The 23,156-nt window shown below is 46.4% G+C and overlaps 1 protein-coding gene across 1 annotated transcript in view; it reads right to left on the minus strand.

Moving 5' to 3' along the window:
- Positions 1 to 23,156, minus strand: part of STAT3 (signal transducer and activator of transcription 3) — a 159,857-nt gene that overhangs the window by 82,533 nt on the left and 54,168 nt on the right. The window contains exons 2-4 of the mRNA XM_082271450.1: positions 14,429 to 14,572; positions 13,275 to 13,419; positions 6,289 to 6,387 (exon numbers count right to left, since the gene is read on the minus strand). Of these exons, the coding sequence (XP_082127576.1) occupies positions 6,289 to 6,387; positions 13,275 to 13,419; positions 14,429 to 14,556 (372 nt within the window). The 5' untranslated portion in view covers positions 14,557 to 14,572. The remainder of the gene's footprint in view (positions 1 to 6,288; positions 6,388 to 13,274; positions 13,420 to 14,428; positions 14,573 to 23,156) is intronic.

Below are 23,156 nucleotides of genomic sequence, written 5' to 3' on the forward strand. Positions count from 1 at the left end.
ACACTTCTATGTCAAAGAAAGGAAAACTCCTCAATTATATCAAAGGCAGCAACAAAATTATGAATGGGAAGGACAGTTCACTACAGGGGCCCAAAATTAAAGTAGAGCTATTGGCAAAACTTTTCATTTTAAATAGAGCAAGGGAGGGTTATAAACTGTCACATTTATTTCCACCATCTGAATCCCATTGCGGAGATTTACCTCAACTTCTTGTCCTATAGCTAGACAGGAAGCGAGAGGAAATCCCTGCAAATGAAGGGAATTCCTTGGGGACCCCCAGGTCACCAGAAGTAGTGTCCCCATTGGAAGAATTCCTTTTCTGGAGAAAACCCCAAATGTGGGATTTTCTTTTATTTTCACTTTCAATAAGAATGGCAAACAGGACAAATAGAGAGTCAATCTCCCTTTTGGGGGCACAGACAGCAATACAAACTATTAGATGTTCCAATTCCTCTCCACTCTATCCAAAAAAAAAAAAAAAAATAGATTTTTGACTTACCGTAAAATCCTTTTCTCTTAAGCTTATTGACAGACGCAGGACTCCTATCTTGATATCAGTAAGGTATTGCTACCCCCTAAAAAGTTCTGGTTACACCTATGGGCAGTCCCAGGGGGTATACCCTCTCTCTTCCTGCTATAGGATGTCAGTTATGTAACAAAGCAGAGTCAGAGAAACCACACCAACTCAAAAAAAAAAGGGGCGGGTACTGCGTCTGTCAATGAGCTTAAGAGAAAAGGATTTTACGGTAAGTCAAAAATCCAGTTCTCTGTCGCTAATTGACAGACGCAGGACTCATATCTTGATATCAGTAGGGCCGTCCCAAAGCAGTGCCCAAATTGAGGGGTGGGACAACAGAAAAAAAAAAAAACAATCAACAAAGCTAAAAAACATAGCCAACCAGGAAACATAGGACTCATCGGAGACCCACCTGAAAACAAACAGAACCCCCAAGGTAGACCAAGGGTCCCCTCAAACAGCAAAGGTCCAATGATTCAAAGAGAAAGTGACCGCAATGGCTTTGGTAATGACTAAGCGATCTTAGAATCGTGAAACGCGTCTACCAGTCCTGTGTCTATGTGAAGCACTGTTTGTATTATATCCTGTGGGGGATTAAACACTTCATTCTTCAAATTCCGGTCACTTTCTCTTTGAATCATTGGACCTTTGGATGACGGATCCGACCTGCACCTGAGCACTTTTCCTCGCCTGAGCGGCTCTCCTCCTCCTATCTACATCCCCTCAAACAGCAGCCTGCAAAACCTTGCAGCCAAAAGAGGCATCCGCAGATGCAAGCACATCAACCTTGTAAAACTTTGTAAATTGTATGAACAGACGACCAGGTAGCCGCCTTGCAAACCTGAAGTACAGATGCCTGATGGCAAAAAGCCCAGGAAGCACTAAGTGCCCGAGTAGAGAGCGCCTTAACAGGGAAAGGAGGAACCTGACCCTTAAAATAAGCCCGCACCACCGTCTGCCTGATCCATCTGGAAATAGTCGCAGCAGACGCAGGCAACCCTCTTCTAAGGCCATCCGTGATCACAAAGAGCGAATCTGACTGATGAAAAAAGTCAGAAGTTGCCAGGTACACCCCCGATTGCCCGAACCACATCCAAAGTGTGCAGTGCAAATTCCTTAGGATGGATTGGCTTAGGACACAAGGAAGGCAACACGATATCTTCATTTAAGTGAAAACTGGAAACCACCTTCGAAATGAAGGACGGATCTGGACGAAGAACCACTTTATCCCTATGAACCACAAGATAGGGAGAACGACAGGACAACGTGGCTAATTCTGACAGCCTGCGTGCAGAAGTAGTAACCACCAAGAAGGCCACCTTCTGGGATAAGGTAAACCGGGGAATTTCCCTAATTTTCAAAGGGAGGTTTCTGGAAAACGGACAGCACTAAATTCAGGTCCCAGGGTGGCAATGGAGGGCGCACCAGAGGTACCAGTAGCCGCACCCCCTGGATGAAATTCGCACCAGGGAATGAGTGGCCAGTGGCCTCTGGAAGAAAATCGCCAAGGCAGAGACCTGACCCTTGATAGTACTCAAGGCCAGCTTCTGCCCAACTCCCCGTTGAAGGAAGGCCAAAATTGGAGCCATCGAGTAAGAACGTGGAGGAACCCCAAAGGACTCACACCACGCAATATATATGACTTCCACGTATGATGAGATCTTCCTAGAAGTCGCTTTCCTCGCTTTAAGGGTAGGATTAACTGAAGCAGGCAATCCTCTGTCCTTCAGCACCTGGCTTTCAACAGCTAAGCCATCAAAGCCAGAGACCGTAAAGCAGGATGGAAGATTGGTCCCTGAGACAGTAGATCCTCCCTGAGAGGAAGTCGCCATGGGGCGTCTGCAACTAGCCTGACCAAGTCAGCGTACCAGACCCGATGAGGCCAGTCCGGAGCCACAAGAATGACTGGAATTCCTTCCGCCTCTATCCTGCGACAAAGTCTCTGTAGCAACTTGAGAGAAGGAAAGGCATACAGCAGCTGATACTGCCCCCATGGGGCCACCAGCGCGTCTGTGGCGTCTGCCAGAGGATCCCGGGAGCAGGCTACAAACCTCTGCACTTTCCTATTGATCCGGGACGCCAACAGATCCACATCTGGGGTGCCCCAACGAAGGCACAACTGGTGAAACACCTCTGGATGGAGAGACCATTCGCCTTGATCCAAGGTCTGTCGGCTGAGGAAATCCGCCTGCGAATTTTCCACGCCTGGAATGTGAACAGCGGGGAGAGCTGGAACGAAGCGTTCCGCCCATCAAAGGACACTTTTGGTGCCCCCTTGGTGATTGACATAAGCCACGGCAGTGGCATTGTCCGATTGAATGCGCACAGGACAACACCGAAGATGCTCGGTCGAGTGAACCAGGCAAAGCCTGATCGCTCTCAGTTCCAATACATTTATCGGTAACCTGGATTCTTCCAGGGACCAGATTCCCTGAGCAGAAAACCTGCCGAGAACCCCTCCCCACCCAGATAGACTGGAATCCGTGGTGACAATCGTCCAATAGATCGGAAAAAAAGATTTTCCTTGAATAAGCATCGGAGACCGAAGCCACCATATCAGGGACTCCCTGGTTCGCTCGCTCAGCCGGATCTGATTGTCCAGGGAATCGGGATTCCTGTTCCTTTTGAGAAGAATCTCCTTCTGGAGGGTCCTCGTATGAAACTGAGCGAAAGGTACCGACTCGAAGGATGCCACCATCAGTCCCAGAACTCTCATACAGGTCCGAAGGGACGACCATTGGCTGGACAGCATCAGCAGTCGCAGTCTGGAGTTTGTAGAGTTTTTCCGAAGGGAGAAACACCTTGGCTAAGGATGAATCCAGTCAGGCCCAGATAGTCCAGTCTCCTGGAGGGAACCAGGGACGACGTCTGCAGGTTCACAATCCACCCAAACTCTTAGAGATTTCATGGTGATCAGGTAGCCCATGACAGATATCGCCGTTGTCGCAACAGCACCAGAACTGGAGCCAAAACCTTTGTGAAGACCCGGGGAGCAGAGGCAAGACGAAAGGGTAACACCACGAACTGATAATGGTCCTCTCCCACTGCAAAGCGCAGAAAACGTTGGTTTCCTGCGTAAATGGGAATGTGAAGGTAGGCATCTTTGATGTCTATGGAGGCCAGAAAATCCCCCTGATGCAGGGAGGCCACCACCGCGTGAATGGATTCCATCTTGAATTTTTGCATCCGTACGAAACAATTCAGCGCCTTCAAGTCCATTCTTTAAGTAGATCACCAAAGCATGCGGGAAAAGGAAAAACCTTTGTCACCCTGGAGGGTTTGCGAGTGACAAAAGCAACCAGCGCATCAGTCGCAGTCGCCGATGCGTCCTCCATCTTCAGGGTATCATGTACAGACACAATCAGTGCATCCACCAGCGCCTTGTCTTGCGTAGCAGCGGAGGCAGAAAAGGTCATCCTCACTATCAGGGCATTTTCTAGCACCTTGCCCCTGAAAGACCACCTCCACCCGGGACACAAACTAATCCAGGACCGCCGAAAGTGCATCTATAGTCAGCTGGGAACCTGAGGGCCCTGTGGCCACCCCGAGGGGATCAGGTGGGGACACATGTTCAGCAGGGTCCATGTTCCACCAGGGGAACCCTTTAGCAAAATTTTAAAAATAAGGTTTTTTTGAAAAATGTCCCACCTGTAACAGCGCCCCAAGTGGTCAGGCAGCGTGCCTAGAGACCCCCAGCAGAGAGAGAGAGACCCCCCAAGGCTCACCAACCCACAGCAAGATGCACCAGAAGGCCCAGAGTGTCTCAGCAGCACGTGTCAGCAGCGATCTTGCTCTCAAAAGACAGCCTGTAGAGCTACGTGCCCGGGTCTAGGGAGGTTCTCCACCCACATACCTGCCTCCAGGACTCCCACACAGTGATACTATGCATTGAAATGCGAGCCAGGTGTACCAAGATGGCAGCTGCCAGGCAGACAAGATGGCAGCTGCCAGGCAGAGCACATGGAGACTGCAAGAAAATGGCGGCCCGCAGCGGTAAAGGGGACCCCCCCAGGCTGACAGACACGTGAAAGGCAGATAGGCCCTGGGAAGGCAGGTAGGAACCCCCCTGCACAAACGTCCATCCGTCGCCGACAGCACATCCCGCCCCCATTTGCGGCCTGTTAGCCAGATACAGCCCCCTGTAGACAGAACACATCCCAACATCCCCAGTAGTGATTGGGGGGGGGGGGGGGGGAAATAGGTGGGGGTTGGAAATGGGACAGAGGGGAACCCGGGAAGTGAGGGTCAGACCTTCCCAGGGCCTGTGTCCACTCCAAAACCCGACAGGAGGAAAGGGGGGGGGGGGCGACAGTTACTCACCATACCGGAACAGGCGGGCGCCAAACTCCTGACAGAACCCCTCGCCGTCGAAGTGGGGGGGGGCTGTCGGCCAAATAGGTATGTGACTCAGCCGCAGACCGGTCGTATGCGACCTGGCGAGAAGTTTAACTCGCGGGCCAGTCCCCATCCAGTGGGACTATGTCGTGGCCGACCCAGTGTGGAGCTAGGGCCTGCACGCGCTCATTGGCCGGCTGGGGTGACCACTGGATCTCAACATTCAGCCCATCGCCCAGATCCGGCATAATTGCTTGTAGATCTCACAGGAACAATCTGGAGAAAACTAGCTAAAAAAAAAAAAAAAAAGAATCTAAAAAGCTTGCCAGGACCAGAGATCCCTGCAAGGAACTTGGGTCCTTATTCCTGACTAGGCAGAAAAAAATTTACATCCTATAGCAGGAAGAGAGGGTATAACCCCTGGGACTGCCCATAGGTGTAGCCAGAACTTTTTTTCTGCCTAGTGTCCTACTCCTGTAGGGGGCAGCAATACCCTACTGATATCAAGATACGAGTCCTGACATGCAGTGAGCATTTTGCTTATTAGCAAAGGAAAACAGAAAAAAAAAAATCTGTTTCTAAAACACAAAGCAGAGCTCTTAATTACTTGCATTGTGTTTGGCAGAGTTTCAAGTAAAAGATTTTCAGACACCATTTATTAATCCCAAGTGGAATCATAGAGGGAAGGAATGTGAGCAGGTGTATTTATAGGTGTGCATGTGTGTGTATTTATTAGGGATAGACCAATTATCGACAAGGAACTGGCCGATGTTGCCGATATTTTCGTGACGTCATTCTGCCTTCTTAGGCTGCCTCCCTCGCCACGGACAGCCTCGCCTGGAGTCGAGACTAGTCTCGCAGGAGTGTATCACAGTCATACACCCACCCACAGCAGCCCGATGCCAGCCTGCCAGCCACCCACATCCACAGGCCCTGTACCAGCGAGCCACCCACCACAGGGTGCCAGAAAGACAGCCATTAAGCATTAAACAAAAATTAACATGTTCAGTACCAGATTTGTGTCAAAAATGGTCTTTATTTTTCAAAACTTTAAAAAGGTACAAAATATCTGCCCATATCGGCTGATACGTTGTGACCAAAATATCGGTATTAGCAGGGGGGGGGGGGGGGGGGGGAGAGAGAGAGAGAGACAGAGAGGCAGACAGAGACACAGAGACAGAGAGGCAGACAGAGAGAGACAGAGAGGCAGACAGAGAGAGACAGAGAGGCAGACAGAGAGATTACACCCACATATACATACACACACACACACACACACACACACCATGCTTCAATCTTCCAGAACTGTACACTAGTAAAATATGAGGGACTAGACCATTATGTACTTATATAAAAATACAGCTAGTTACAGTTAGCTAGTACAGTTTGGAGAATGTAGTTGCACTACATTCCATCCACCGTAAATACCACCACACCTGGGCAGCAGCTGCTGCAGTCTGAAGAAGTCTCCCCTCTTCCCATAGGCATCGGGCTACTATACGTGCAATCTCCATTGGTTTTTCCAGGTACCTACTCTGTAATGACAAATTACAAAACAGTGAAACCTTCACATGTAGATTCATTCTCAAGGGTAAACTTTAACAAACTAACTATTTTAACAATAAACCATACAAAACATAAAACCAAATATACATAAAAAAAAAAAATAATGCATTATATATTATATATATATATATAAATAAACATTTTAACTAAAAATAGCAATAGTGGTGAAGGTATAAGTAGGAGTTGGAAAAGAGCTGCACGAATCCAATAAGCCAGGAAACAAGTGCACTTGAAAAAAATGACAGTACAGCTGGAATGTAACCCTTGGATCTATGCACACTAGGCAGCAAAAAAAAAAAAAATGCCAGAACTGCTGGCAATAAAAAGCAGCATAAAAAAAAACTCTTCTATGGAGCATACTGTACATGTGTTAAGGCGTGTTTGTAAGCAGTTTCCCCCAAAAACATTAGAAAAACTACAGTTAAATAGGAGTGATGCACCTAAACGCTGTATTTCGGCTGATCAAGAGTTTTTCTGCCCAAAAACGCCTCTCAAAAACGCAGTTATGGTGGTGTTTTTTTTCCAGCCTGTAAACGGTCCTGTACAAATATGCCTGTAAACACCCAAACGTGCGCGGAACACAGGCAATAAAAAAAAAAAAAAAAATATTTGCTACTACAGGCTGGAAAAAAAAAAAAAAAAATGCGAGGAAGCATTTTTAATGTCCAGTGTGCATGAGGCCTTAGCATTTCTGTTGTCTTTGAAAACAGATTCACACCTACTTAAAAGGAAACCTAAAGAATACAAAAAGGCTGCCATTGATGACTTCCTCCTGAAAAATACTAGCTACCTGGTCGTCTCTAGTTTTAATGCCCTCTGAGTTGACACAGAACAAGCATGGAAGTCACAAAAGACAGGAGTTTTAATTCTTTACATTTTATCTGCGTCAACGACTAAAGGTACTGAAACCACTGAATCTGTATGACAGCCAGGGAGCAAGCATTGGAAAAGTAGGTAGGTGGTGTGGGATCCCCAGAATAAGTCTGTCACAGGTAGTGTGTGGAGTTAGTCATTTCAAGTGTCCTGGCATTTGGCAGACCGCCCTCATATACACTTGGGTGTGTCTGGGTCAATTCGGGTACAATGGGCAACACCGGTATAATCCTCAAAAAGCACCAATTTGTTTAATTTGTAGAATATATTTTTTACGCTAAGTCGACTTTTGTGTCTGCAGATGCAAGAAAAATGGGATTTTTGACTTACCGTAAAATCCATTTATCTTTCATTTGTTGACGGACACAGCTCCTGATCCTCTAAACCAGGGGTGGGGAACTTTTTTTCTGCCAAGGGCCATTTGGGTATTTATAAAATCATTCGGGGGCCGTACAAAATCATCAACTTAAAAATGTGCCTCTTATATTTGGTCAAACATTTAACTCACCCCTAATGTGATGGGTGCAACTGCTTCTCTTTGGTGAGGTGGGTGATGTTAGCTGGTATTGATGATGTTGCTACTCGCAACTGGTTTTCCAGGTTTGCGTCGGTCAGTCTGGAGCACAGTCGACACTTTGTGGTGGTAAGTTTTGAAAAGAACTGCTGGCGGTTACTGCTGGTGGGTACAGCTGGCTGGTACTGCTGGTGGGTACAGCTGGCTCAGGCTGGTACTCCTGGCTTGTACTGTGCTGTGGGTACTGCTAGCTCAGGCTGGTACTGTGCTGTAGGTACTGCTGTGGGTACTGCTGACTCAGGCTAGTACTGTGCTGTAGGTACTGCTGGCTGGTACTGCTGGCTAGTACTGCTGGCTCTGGCTGGTGCTGCTGTGAGTACTGCTGCCTCTGGCTGGTACTGCTGGCACTGGCTGATACTGCTGCTGGCAGAAAATGCTGGCTAGCAGCGGCTCTGTGCTGGAGGAAGAGGCGATGTTTCCTGTATTGGTCACAGGCGTAGTGCATTTGATGGAGCCTGAACTATAAAGGAAGCATCGGCTCCGTTCTCACAGATAAGCTGAGAGACAGACTCAGCTGCACAGGGGGCCGGACCAAATGACTTCGAGGGCCGCATACGGCCCCCGGGACATAGGTTCCCCACCCCTGCTCTAAACCATTGAGTTATGCCTCGGACGATATCCAATAGGATGAAACATGTCAGGCTGGACTTAACGCCGGTATGCTTCTATGCTGCGGCAGCCACTAGATGATCTACAATTGTTTTACTGCTCGTTTGCAAGTATACCTTTTAATAAACGTATATTCTGCTTAAACAGGGCTTCGCTATGTCTGGATCCTTTATGTCCTATGTATGACGGCTTCCCACACCCCTGAATTTTGAGCTACAGCCACCTGCTGGGAGTATTTGTGAGGTATCATCTGTGAGACTGGGAGTCAATCTGAAGCAGCCGGTTGTCTCTCCTTTCCCCCTGGGTTCATTACATGCTCCAGTGCTTTGAAAGGTCTAGTAAGCAGCCTCTTATTAAACACGGAATAGGGAGACGTGTGGCTTTATTACTCACTTCTCTGGTGATGGAATGTACTTGTTTATAGGAGAGAGACTGATTCAGATTTTATCGATCACTCAGCGTTGCTTGCTTGGATTATACTGCCCCCTACAGGAGAGCACTAGGCAGAAAAGTCTGGCTACGTAGATAGGCAGTCCCAGGGGGTATACTCCCTCTCCCTGCTATAGGTATTCAGCTTTGTTACAAGCAGTGTCAGAAGAACTACAACCCCACAGAGGGGTGGGTGCTGTGTCAGTCAATGAACATCAGAGAAATGGATTTTACGGCAAGTCCAAAATCCAATTTTCTCTTTTGTTCCTTTGACAGACACTGCTCCTGATCTTCTTAACCATTGGGACGTCCCAAAGCATTGTTAAACAGGAGGGAACAGCGTACCAGGTAAACAGGAGCTCAACCAAAACAATTTAAGCGCACCTGAAAAAAAAAAAAAAAAAACACCCTCCAGGTCCTCTAAAAAGCAGCCTGCAAAACCTTGCGGCCAAAAGGAAGCAACTGCAGATGCCAACACATCGACTTAATAGAATTTTGTGAAAGTTTGCACCGACGACCAGGTGGCCGCCTTGCAAACCTGCATCACTGACGCCTGATGGAAGGCCCAGGAGGCACTGAACGCCCGAGTAGAGTGCACCTTGACAGGGAAAAGAGGAAACCTGATGGAATAGGCCTGAATCACCATCTGTATGATCCATCTAGAAATGGTCGCAGAGGAAGCAAACAACCCTTTCCGAGGCCCATCCATAAGCACAAATAGGGAGTCTGATTTCCTAAAAGACTCCGTAACTGCAAGGTACACCCCAATTGCCTGAACCACATCCAAGGCATGCAAAGCAATTTCCTTAGGATGTTTTGGCCCAGGACACAGGGAAGGCAACACAATGTCTTCATTGCAAATGAAAATCAGAGGCAACCTGAGGAAGGAACGACGGACGGGGGAGAAGAACCATCTTATCACTGTGAACCACCAAGTAAGGTGAATGACAGTAACACCGCCAATTCAGACACCCTGCACGCAGAGGAGAAAGCCCCCAAAAAGGCCACCTTCTAGGACAGCGTAAGCAGGGGAATCTCCCAAAGATTCTCAAAAGGAGGCTTCTGGAGGACAGAGCACAAAATTGAGGTCCCAAGGCGGCAACAGAGACCGCACTGGAGGGGTCAAGTTCCTAACTCCTTGAAGAAAAGTATGCACCAAGGAGTACATGGTCAAGGGCCGTTGAAAGAAGATCGCAAAGGCCCACTCCTAAGCCTTGATAGTACTCAAGGTAGGTTTCTGCTCAACCCCCCGTTGAAAGGAGGTCAAGAAAGGAGGTCAAGATCCAAGCCACCGAAAAAAAGAGTGAGGACCCCAAGAGACTCGCGCCACGCAATGCATGTCTTCCAGGTAAGATGGCAGATCTTCCGAGAAGTAGATTTCCTAGCTTTTAACAGCGTTGCAATCACCGACTCAGACAAACCTCTATCCATCAGCATCTGGCATTCAACAGCCAAGCTGTCAAAGCCAGCTAAAGCAGGATGGAAAATTAAACATCGGTGACCAGCCGCATCAGATCGAAGCACCAAGCCCGGCGAGGCCATTCCGGGGCCACTAAGATGACCAGAATCCCTTCTGCCTCGATCCTGTGTAGAAGTCTGGGCAAAAGCTTGAGAGGAGGGAAGGCGTAAATCAGCCGATACTGACCCCACGGGGCCACCAGCGCGTCTGTGGCGTCTGCCAGAGGATCCGGTGACTGAGCCACAAACCTCTGCACCTTTCTGTTGAGCCGGGATGCCAACAGATCCAACTCAGGGATGCGCCACCGGAGACACAACTGATGAAACACCTCTGGATGAAGGAACTAATCCCCCTTGGTCCAACGCCTGCTGACTGAGGTAATCCGCATGCCAGTTTTCCACCACAGGAATGTATACGGTGGAGAGAGCTGGAACGAATCATTCTGCCCACCTTAGAAGGCTGGCTACCTCCAGAGCCGCCGGGACACTTCTTGCGCCGCCCGGTGATTGACATAAGCCACGGCTTTGGCATTGTCCGATTGAAAGCGCACTAGACATCTCTGAAGACCATCTGTCCAATGTTCCAGACACAGTCTGATCGCTCGGAGTACCAACACATTGATCGGTAGTCTAGACACTTCCAGTGTCCAGACCGCCTGAGCAGAAATTTTGCAGAGGACGCCTCCCCAGCTGAACCAGGCTGGCATCCATGGTGACCACCGTCCAATACAAGAGGAGGAAAGATTTTTCCAGCGGAAACGCTGAAGAACGAAGCCACCATATCAAGGACCCTTTCATTCCTCGGCTGAGCCAAATCCGACTGTCCAGGGACTGCGGATTCTTGTCCCATTTGGTCAAAATCTCCCTTGCAGGGACCTTGTATGGAACCGTGCAAACGGAACCACCTCGAAGGTAGACACCACCAGGCCCAGCATCCGCATGCAAGTCCGGAGGGATTACCATCTGCTGGACAGCAGGAGATGAATTACAGCCTGCAGTTTCTGGAGTTTGTCCAGAGGAAGGAGCACTGTGGCTAAGGCCGCGGGTCTGGAGAAGCCTGTTCTTTACTTGCCAGACCAAGTTTGCTTGGATCCTCGGGAGATGGCCTTGAAGGGCTCCAATCACTTGTCAGTCAACCCTGAGGGACGAAAAAAACAAAAAAAACTTCTGAGCTGAGAAGTAGGGCCCACATCTATGACGAGGGTCCATGCCCTTAGTAACCTGCGGACGAAAGGTACTCTTCCCCCCACCCCCCCGAGGCCTTTAATGAGGTCATCCAGGGTAGCACCAAACAGGTAATCTCCTTGAAAGGGAAGATTAGTCAAGGCATTTTTAGAAGTCTGGTCCGCAGACCAGCATTTGAGCAAAAAGACACGCCGAAGGACCACTGCCGAAACATCCAAAAATACATCACAGATAGCCTGCAGCCCCTGGACCAGCTGGTCCGCCAGCTCAGCAAAGGCAGGGGTGAGCTACTCCCCCTCCAGGTCATGGCGCTAAAGCCTAGCCCCTTTCGGAGAGTCTGCGACACCAGGGCAATGGTGAATATCGGCCTCAGTGCCGAACCAGCCAGGGTGTACATATTGCAGGCCGCAGCCTCCACCTTCCTGTCAGCCGGGTCCTTAAAGGCCAGGGACTCCTCAACCGGAATCATGGTTGCCTTGTTTAATCTGGAAACTGGAGGGTTCCCCACCGGTGGAACAGTCCACTTCTTAAGAAGGGACTCCTCATAGGGGTATCGCCTAGCAAAGGGACCCCAAAGGGACGCTTTGGTCGTCCCCACTATTTAATGGCAATTCTGTCAAAATAGGAGGGGAAAGGGAACACCTTTTCTGCTCTAGATGCTTGTGAATGCCAAAGGGAACCTGCGCCTCTGCCGCAGCTTCAACTGCATCTTCAATCTTCAAGGTCTCAAGCACAGCTCACAATCCATGCATCCACCAGCGCCTTTTCATACGCAGTAGCAGAAGTGGAGGAATCCTCCTCACTGAGGATTCAGCGTGCGTGGTCGCAGGCGGAGCAGGGTGACCCACATCCGCGGCAGCCGAAACAGATTCAGGATCTGATAAAACAGATGAGACAGGTGGAGGCGGGGGACACTTTTTGCCAGCCTGTCGCCTAAAATCCACCTCCACCTGAGACACCAAGGACTCCAGGACCGCCGTCAGTGCATTGATGGATGAATGGGACCCGGAGGGCCCCGCAACCTCAGAGGGATCAGGTGGGGAGATGTGCTCCAAAGACTCCATGAGTCACCAGGGGGACCCCACATATAAAAAAAAGTGTAAAAACACTGATAAAAAGGGACAACCCCCACCGCTCTGGCAGCCCACCCGGTTGCCAGCCACAGAGTACCAGAGTACCACCAGACACACCACCCCGCAGAAACCAGGAACCGCAGCTACCAGGAGAAACATGAACGGTGATCAGGAAATGAAGATCCTGGAGTCAGCGCCATGGGATGAGGAGGAGCTCCCACAGCCAAAATCGCTGCCCAGAGGGCTCCACTGTCATGGCTGCCGCTATTCTCAATGGCAAACCATCGAAAACTGGTTGCCGTGCATTCCCCACACAGGCTACAAGAAAATGGCGACACCACAGGGCTCCCAGGGACCCAGGAGGGATCCCTAAGCCTCAGAAAACAGCACAGGCAGGAAGAGAGGGCACAATTTTTGCCTAAATAAATGAAATGTTTTGTTAATGTAGCAAGAGCATGTGTACTGCCTAAAGTGGTTAGCACCTGAAGTGATCCCTCATCTATTTGGGAAAGCTGGGAAGTAGGCACTTTTCAGTTAAAATAGTTAAGAGTGTTGTAGGAAAGACTAGAGTTAGCTAAAAGGTGCAACAGATTCTTATGCCAAAATATAACACAAACCGGTTTTGCATGAATGGCAGTAGAAAATATACTGTTACCTGTAGGAACTGCTTTATTCTCCTGAGGTTGTGCTGGTAAAGGACATTGGATTCCTGTAGGAATCTGCTGTACTGCTGGTCTATTTCACCAAGAAGATTGTGAAAAACTAGAGTTGCATGAGACTCCTTGCTGGCAGCAAAACCCCTGCAGAGAAATGTGGCATTATTTTGCTGTACAGAACACATACCTCTAATATTTTAAAAACTAAGGAGATTTCTGCTTTCATACTGACCAAATGCATGTTTTTTCCATTACTTTATCTGCCAACATATCATATTCATCAACCAACCCAAATCAGACTTGTTCTCACATATATTATTTACTACAGGATAATGATGTGCTACAACTGAATATGTAAAGAAGCTAAATTGTATCTACACTTGCAAAGCTTTGTTGAGGTATATGTGGTGCAATTACTGAATTTGGCCCACATGAAGCTAATTGCAAAATACCATTCAATACACTTCTGCAGCCTTCACAGAAATGTGTATACTTTTTCTGGTCCCTATGGAAATTAGGAGACCATTGAACCTAAGGTATTACCGTGGTTATCATGGGATGAAAGCAAGGTAAGCACCCCATTACTGCAGGAAAAGCAATGTCATCTATGTACTGTCTAAAGCCCTGTAAGGCCTACAAAGAAAAGTACCAATACGAACTTCTCCCAACCATATCCTGAGCCCAGCTGTCGTCCAGAGTTAGGATTCATGAAAAATCGTCTGCATCTGACACTTCCAGGGGTGTCAGATGCCAGCATTCCTCTGTGTTCTGTGGTTTCATCCACTCACTCCTACATCACACAGAAGTGATGACGTAAAGGTCAGGGAAGGAACCACTGAGTGACCAGGCATCCAGTACTTGGAAAGGTGCAGGATGCGGAGGATTCTTCTTCACTTACTTCACTTGGCTCTGAGTGGTGCTACCCCTGAAATATGTTGGCTGTTTTTATCTGACACTTTTTTTTACCAAGAATTAAACTTATCCTGGACTTCTTTATCCGGTTTTGGTCTGGCACTCACATATACTGTATTTACAATGTATATGTGTAATTCTTTTTCCTTAAAAAAGCAATGTAATTTTATTGCCAACCATCTTTCCTTTATCGCTCTGCTGCAGCACCTTGTAAATAGTAAAGAATAGAAAACCCCTTTACCAGTCTTGGCTCTCTATCCACGGTGCAAGGAACTGGCGCAGCTCCATGGGAAAGCTGTCACTGTACAGCTGGTGCAGTTGTTCCAGGTATCTTGTGTCCAGCTGCTGCAACTGGTTCCATTGTGTCATCTTGTGTCACGGAGGTCTGGAAGGAGGAGGCAGACAGTTAAAACCTAACAACACAATTTTCTATTATATAACATTTTCTGTTGGAACACCACCTTCCTTCAAGCGTAAACAATAAAAAGCAACTCCAAGCAACCAGTAAAGTGGACCAGTTTCCTGGTAATACTAGCCAGTAAACTACAGCTAGGCAAGACTTATGTCACCTTAGTCTAAGCCAGCCTTTTTTTTTTTAACCAGGGTGCCTTGAGGTTTCTTCAGGGGTGCTTTGGCAAAATGCCACAGGTTTTTATTGTGCAACATTACAACCTTCTAGCTGCTGGCGTCCTAATGACCAATGTCATCATTTGATATGGAAGATGTTAGTGGCATGCACAGCATCCTTGTACCCCCTCTAAATCAGTGTTGGGGTCGCATTAGCTGAATGATGGAGAAAAACTTGAGTGAGAAACATTGGAGTACTACTGAGGACCAGTTTTCAAAAGTGTACTTGTTTTTGAAGAATAAATCTCCTCTAGCGTTGGGTGTTCTACGTGTTCGGATGTTGCTGCATTATGTAAGACTATTAGAATAGTTTTTACATTTTAAAATGGGGTGCCTTGAGACTGTCCATAATTTTAAAAGGGTGCCTCGATATTACCATGATTTTTAAAGGGTGCCTTGACTGAAAAAAGGTTGAGAAACACTGGTCTAAGCATTAGCAGGCTAAAAAGGTTTCTTATTGAGACCCTGTCCCCAAATTAAACTGGAGGTAAAGGCAGAGAAAAATAAAGCATTTTAAACTGTTTACTTGCAGTGTTTCCCTTTTTATGAACTTTTTGTATTCACTTGCAATGTGCCCTTGAACTTTAGAAAGTGTTTTCTAGCACAGCCCTCTACATCTTTGCACATTATAGCCCTGTCCGCTGGTAGTGTCCAATTACTGTCTGTGCTGGCAAAGCTCCTCCACCCCTTCCCTCAACTCCCTACATAACCATTTTTTGTAGCTGCCAGGTGAAGAGTGAAGTGGAATACTATAGAGCAGGCATCACTAAATTGTGGACCGCCGTGATCCCACCATTTAGGAGCAGTTCTGCCCGACAGCCATCACCACCACCACTGCCATTCTCACAGAGTTATCTTTGAAAGAACTTTTCCTTTTCTATCAGCAGCAGCCCATATTTTGCACTGAGCACCTACAGTTAACAGTGCAGGTATACCCCTTCTTATTAGTTTACATACCCTGACAGAATTTATGATTTCTTGGCCATTTTTCTGAGACTACGAATGATAACACAAAAACCTCTCTTTCACTCAAGGTTAGTGTTTGGCTGACAACCCCTTGACTCCCTCCAGAGGTGGTTCTGACCAGCTCACTAGATTGCTTTAAAAAAGGCCTGGATTCTTTCCTAGGTGTAAATAATATAAGTGGGTACTAATATTTATAAGTAGACTTGATCCAGGGAATATCTGATTGCCTCTCGGGAGATCAGGAAGGAATTTTTTCCCCTGCTGTAGCAAATTGGATCATGCTTTGCTGGGGTTTTTCGCCTTCCTCTAGATCAACTACGGGTAGATTGTGTATATGGGATTGTATGGTTGTGTTTTCTTTACTGCTTTTTATTGGTTGAGCCAGATGGACTTGTGTCTTTTTTCAACCTAAGTAACTAATATACCCCACATATTATTGCACAACTATATTGAATATATATTGTTATCCATACAACCTTCTCTCCATCATTGTGCAATACTCCTAGGATAATACACCATTTCTTTGCTGCCAAGACACAAAAGGTCCTGAGGGAGTGATGTGAAACGTGTCGACCTCTTAGAGCATACAGCAAAGACATGTTGACTTTTATACATATTATGTGTATTGTTTCACGCTAATCTGAGAGTATGGTTTTAATGATTTTTTTTTTTTTTTTTTTTAAACCATTTTTTAGATTTGTAATAAACATTTATATTTTATTATAACATGTGGTCATCCATCTTTCGGAACACGTAAAGTCCTAAATTTTCCAGTTTGTCAATAGATGCATCACATGGAGGAGGTACCAAGAATATAGCCTAACTCTCTCTTTGAATCAGAATATGTAAAAAAAGGAAATCAAGGATGCAAAAATTTGAGAAGAATGACATGGCAAAAAATAGTAGGACAAACCCCCCAAAAATATTCAAGTATAATAAATAGTAAAAAAGGTCAGGTTTGAGTATGTAGGCCCTTTACTAAATAACCTGGAGTGGGTGACTGGGGACTGAGAGAAAGCACATTTATTAAATATTTTCTTCAACTGTGGGTATACAAAGGAGCATGGGGGAGCTCATGTCCATAGTGGGGATTATATTGACACAGCCCCAAATGATCCACAATGGCCGAAAAGTGACATGGTCCAGAAATCTTTAGACAGAATAAAGGCAGATAAAGCACCTGGACCAAATGGCATCTACCCATCGATCCTAAAAGAATTGAGCTCTGTCATTTCAAAGCCATTGTTTCTAATTTTTAGGGACTCGTTAATGACTGGAATATTACCACTGGATAGGCATAGGGCCAAAGTGGTGCCTATATTTAAAATGGGATCCAAGTCTTTACCAAGTAACTATAGACCTGTTAGTGTAATTTTATAGCCAGGAAGATATTGGAGAGTTTACTAAAAAGCCCACATAGATGGGTTCTTGCTGGAAAAATTTTTTTTAAAAGCAACAGACAGCACAGATTTATGGAAAAAAGACAGAATTTGTCAAACAAACTCGATTACTTTTTATGAGAAGGTAAGTAAAACCTTGGACAGAGGGGTGGCTGTGGACGTAGTATACTTGGATTTTGCAAAATCGTTTGACACAGTTCCCCACACACGGCTAATGTGTAAGGTAAAGTCTACAGGCTTGGAAAAATCAGTTTGTAAATGGATAGATGATAAAAAATATTGCAGCGCTGGTAAAGTGAAAAATAAATAATAAATACGTGAAGATTTAAAAAACATACAGATCAATATGTGCAAATGAAGCAAACATTGTGCAAACATGTATTAAAGTGCATTGTGACATAAACCAAATAAAGGAACACTTACAGTATCAATGAAAAAAAAAGTGCTTGTAAGTAGTAGACAAAGTAGAGGCAACACTCATCGATACTTTACGTGTTCCTACTTTTAAAATAAATGGTTCCTTTATTGGTACACACTATGTGAGCTATTTTATTGAGCTCTTGTGGAGGATATTTTGGCCGTGGTCTCAAGCAGTTACCCATTGATCTTCCCATATGGATGTTGTGATGCGTTTGAAGGTGGTCCCTGAGTACTGAAGGCATTTCAGTGTCAGTAATAATATTGGCAACTATTTCTCAAATGCGTGAGTGACCTAAAGAGTGTATACTCTAATGGGTCTTATCCATCCGGTAAGCCCCCTACTTACCTGATTTACTGGTGGTGGTCACATATACCAGAGATCACTATATTTTATTCAAAGGAGATGCTGCACTTTGCACTTTTGATGGACTTTCCTACAGACAACATTGTATATCTTCACCTCTTTAAACTGGATGGACTATATGCATTTAATCATTTATTACTTATTTGCACTTTTATGACCATTAATATGGTTTATGTCACAATTCACTTTAATACATGTTTGCACAATTGTTTCTTCATTTGCACATATTGATCTGTAGGTTTTAAATCCTACGTCACGTATTTATTTATTTTCACCAGCACTGCAATATTATTGGTTTTACGAATTGTCAGTTTTTTGCTGGCTGCGGGTTATCATTGTTAGAGCGGTATACTTTTTTTACACATTGTAAATGGATAGAAAACTGGCTAAAAGACAGAATTCAGAGAGAGATGGTTCAAGACTCTTACTCTGAATAGTCTAAGGTTTAAGGATCGACCGATTATCGGAGGCTGATATTTCCTTTTTTTTTTTTCTTTTTTTTTTAAATTTAAGTATCGTTCATGAAACGCACTACATGACGGATATTGTGCGTGGAGCACACGTCATTGCGTCAGTTGTGGCACGCGCATCCACGCACGGGGTCTGCACGTTCTGGCTTCTTAGGCCGCCTTCCTCGCTTTGGACAGCGCACGCCACAAAGGACACACCGGCCATCCAGGCACCCAGCCATAGCCCCTGGGCCAGCCGCCATGCAGCAGGGTGCCAGCCACAGCAGAAGGGTGTCAGCCAGCCAGCCACAGCAGCAGGGTGCCAGGCAGCCAGCCACAGCCCAGTACAAGCCAGCCACAGGCCCAGTACCAGCCACAACAGGGTGCCAGCCACTCACAGCCCAGTGCCAGCCAGCCACAGCAGGGTGCCAGCCAGCAAGCCAGTTTTCTTTAACCTATCTGTATTCAGTAAACGCTCTTTCAAATTGCAATTGAATTGGATGCAGACAGAAAAAGTAAAAAAAAAAAAAAAAAAAAAAAAAAAAAGTGTGGTCTGGGGCCATTTCTCGTCTCAACCATCCCCAGGAAAAGCAGCAGTGTGCAACACACGCACAAACAATGTGAGCATGGGATCAGCAACTGCAAAAACAAAAAGTTTGTCACATTTTTGGGCCCATCTAAGAGGTCATCATGTTGAATTATATAATGCAGCACAGAAAAAAAAAAAACCAAACTGAATCACAAAGTGAAATACCTCCACTATCCCAGGCAACAATAACAGATCGGTTTCAGAAAAAAAAAAAAAACTGGTGGCTAAATTCAGATGGAAGATCCCAACTGCTGGGCAGAGTAATCACAGAGATGATGGCCACTGATAACCAACCAGCCATATACAATGATGTCCTTCAGTACCACTAACTTGATCTTAGGGGGCGATCTCAATGTGCTATTGATCCCCAGAGTGGACTCCTCAATAGGCATTCATCCATCACTCCAACTAAAATACATTCCCTTCTTACACAATTGAACTTGGTAGACGTATGGTGAGTGCTTCACTCTACGGAACGAGACTGCACCTTTGTCTCTGCAGCCCATAACTCATATAGCAGGATATTCATATCTCAAGCCCTCTTGGACTCTGATCCGACAACTTTGATTGGCTTACGGTTTTAGTCTGATCAGCTCAAGTAAACTTCTGGCTTGGTCATAGAACTTCCAAAGAACAGGCACAGAGGCTAAATTATAAACTTTTGTTTGATATAGCTTGCACAAGCTCCATCTCTCAGACCATTAGGGACTTTGTCCACAATCACATAGGTGACCAGACACATCCCATGACACAATGGGAAGCGTTGAAATGGGTTATCCACAGAGTTTTCATACAGCCCAGTTCTAGATTGAAGTGAGAACGCACGGCGGATATCCATCGTCTGCTCACTCTCTTTTCATCTTTAGAAACCATCCACAAATGAACATGCCTCTCGAACGCACGTCACAACCTGCTTTGTCTATTTGCTGATTGGTCCCTTATTGCGAGAGATAGAATGAGACATATACATTACAACTATTACTATTACAACAACATCTAACCACAAAATACATTAGAGTTAGGAGATGGTCTCGGAGTTCAGCCGTTTTTACTCTACACTTTATAACCTTCGCGCCCCCCCCCCCCCAGCTCTATCAACACACCCGATCGAGAGGTAATAGACCTCCCTACCTATAGTCAAGGAACCCTACCTACCATACCTAAAAAGTGAAGTGGATGATTTTGAATCCCCACTGAAAGAAGTGGAGTTCTTCCAGACAATCAAGTCTTCAAAACAGGAAGAGCCCTGGCCCTGATGGTTTCACCCACCCGCTTTTGTAAAACATTTGCACCCTTAATAGCCCCAATTATGGAGAAAGGTCATCTAATGGCTTTGAAGGCTATCTCTCCTTTAATGTTTCAAGCGCAAGTCTCAATAAAACCCAAACCCTTCTAACTGCAGAAGTTATAGACCCATCTCTTTGTTAAACATTGACCTTAAATTATTTTCTAAGATACTTGCGAACCGCATAGCCCATTTGCTACCTGGCTCAATCCATGGAGACCAGGTTAGTTTCGTCCCTGGCTGAGAAGCAAGAGACAATACGGCCAAGACCCTACACCTTAAATTCTACGCCCACCAATATCATATCCTGCTTGCCTTCTGGTTTTTGACGCTCAGAAGGCATTTGATAGGGTCGATTGGCCGTTTCTCTGGTTGTCTTTGCAACAGATCGGCTTAGCCCCGAAATTGGTTACTAAAATAATGTCATTGTATTCCTCCCCTTTTGCTGTGGTCCCCGCCAACGGGACTAAATCTGGCGCCTCCTCTATAGCTAAATGGTACAAGGCAGGGCTGCCCCCTCTTTCCCTTGTTATTTGCAATAGTGATTGAACATCTAGCACAATCCATTAGACAAAATCCCTCCATACATGGAATCACCACATCTTCCGCTCACCACAAATTATCCCTCTATGCTGACGATTTATTGCTCTACATCACCCAAACTCACATTGGCACCATATAGTTTTTGCAGGAACTTGACAGATTCAGCACCTTTAGCAACTTCAAACTGATCACCACCAAAACTGAAGCCCTGAATATTTCCCTCCCTAAACACGTCCTGGACACCCTTTAAAAGTATCATCCCATTTAATTGGCAAACACACTCCCATTAAATATTTAGGCATTGAAATCCTAAACCATTTACACTACCTTTACTCCCTCAATTATAGCCCCTTATTAACCACCTCAATACTGGCACTTAAACCCCCTTCCTTCCCAGACCAATTTTCAGCTTTTAGCGCTGTTGCATTTTGAATGACAATTGCGCGGTCATGCAACACTGTACCTAAACCAAATTTATGTCATTTTTTCCCCACAAATAGAGCTTTCTTTTGGTGGTATTTGATCACCGCCAGGTTTTTTCTTTTTTGGTGCACAAATAAAAAAAGACCGAAAAGTTTGAAAAAAAAAAAAAAAAAGTTTTTTTGTTTAGGTTATAAAATTTTGTAAATAGATACGTTTTTTCCTGCACTGATGAGCACTGATGACGCCGCACTAACAGGCACTGATGAGGAGACACTGATGGGGTGGCACTGATATGCAGCACTGATGGGCACTGATAGGTAGCACTGTTATGCAGCACTGATATGTGGCACTGATAGATAGCACTGATATGCAGCATTGGTGGGCACTGATAGGCAGCACTGATGGGCACTGATCAGCAGCACTGATGGGCACTGATAGGCGGCACTGGTGGGCGGCACTGATAGATGGCAATAACGGGCACTGGTGGGCAGCACTGATAGATGGCATTGGTGGGCAGCACTGATAGGGGGCACCACTGGCAGGCTCTCTGAGCCCTGTTTGCCATCCCTGGTGGCCATGGTGGGCATCCCTGGTGGTCATGGGTGGGCATCCCTGGTGGCTCTAGTGGCATCCCCTCCCCACAGGGCTGCACTGGTAATCAATGATCTGATTACCAGCACAGACCCCCCTGTGATCAGTGAGTAATTAGAAATACTCACTGATCACCCCGGCTGCAGAATCGATCCTCTCCTTCTCCTCACACCGACAGGATCTGTCAGGAGGAGAAGAGATCGAAGCCGTTACAACGGCTGTATTGACATTACATGATGGCTGTGATTGGTCACAGCCGTCATGTGATCAGGAGGGCCAATCACAGGGCCCTCCTGCCGAGTCTTGTTGCTCTGTGTCCTAGGGACACAGGCACATCGAGATCGCGCCGCTGCGCGTGCCCGCGGCGGCGCGATCTCTCTCCTTCTGAAGGACGTTCCGGAACGTCCATTCAGAAGGACGAGACTCCCACCCGGCCGTATATGTACTATGGCCCGGGTGGGAGGTGGTTAAAGATAAGAAGATCACTAGAATCCTGGCACCATTTGAAGATCTCCTGGTTCGGTCGCATAAATTCATTAAAGATAGACACATTCTACCCATATTGCTGTACCTATTCCAGGCAATACCTATTGCCCCCCCCCCCCCCGGCTGCCTTTTTTAGCACGTTACACTCCCTGGTGATCCGGTTTTTGTGGCAACAACATCCGTCTCGGCTAAAACAAACTCCTGTGCACTCACAAATCCTCTGGGGGCACGGGGCTACCTGATTTTGAAAACGTACCATGCTTGGGCTCTTTTCTCCCGAGTCCTTGAATGGTTTCCGTGACCTTTTTACAAAGGCCATTATAGCTATAGAACAGGATACATCCCTAGTAATCTACGAGCCCTCTTATGGGGACACGCAGCCTCCTACAGATCTATGACCTCACAGTTGACTCACGCGGCTCTACAGTATGGTACCGACGCTGAGACTGTCTCTGTCCACGAAGCCCAGCCCCTTAAACACTTTTTGATAACCCAGGGTTAGCAGATAGTAAACATACTCCAATCAATGCCTTCTACGAGAGGACTTCTTGGACTACTGCAATGGTCCAATATTGAAACTCGATCTAGTAGCTGGACCATATGACTTTTTGGACCCACTTGTCTTGCAGCAAGGAAGTCCACGGGCATGGGAACCAGCGACGATGTCCCCCCACCCCAAGTACAGGTGAGAGCTCACCTTCGTGCTTAAGGCGCCTTGTCCGAGAGTCTGGAGAATCCTGCTCTCCACTTGCCAGATCAAGGTTGCTTGGATCCTCCCAAGGAGGCTTTAAAAAGGCTTTGATCCCTTGTCGGCCAACCCCAAGGG

This window comes from Pelophylax lessonae (genome assembly GCF_965119305.1).
Source record: "Pelophylax lessonae genome assembly, chromosome: 11".
Lineage (NCBI taxonomy): Eukaryota > Metazoa > Chordata > Amphibia > Anura > Ranidae > Pelophylax > Pelophylax lessonae.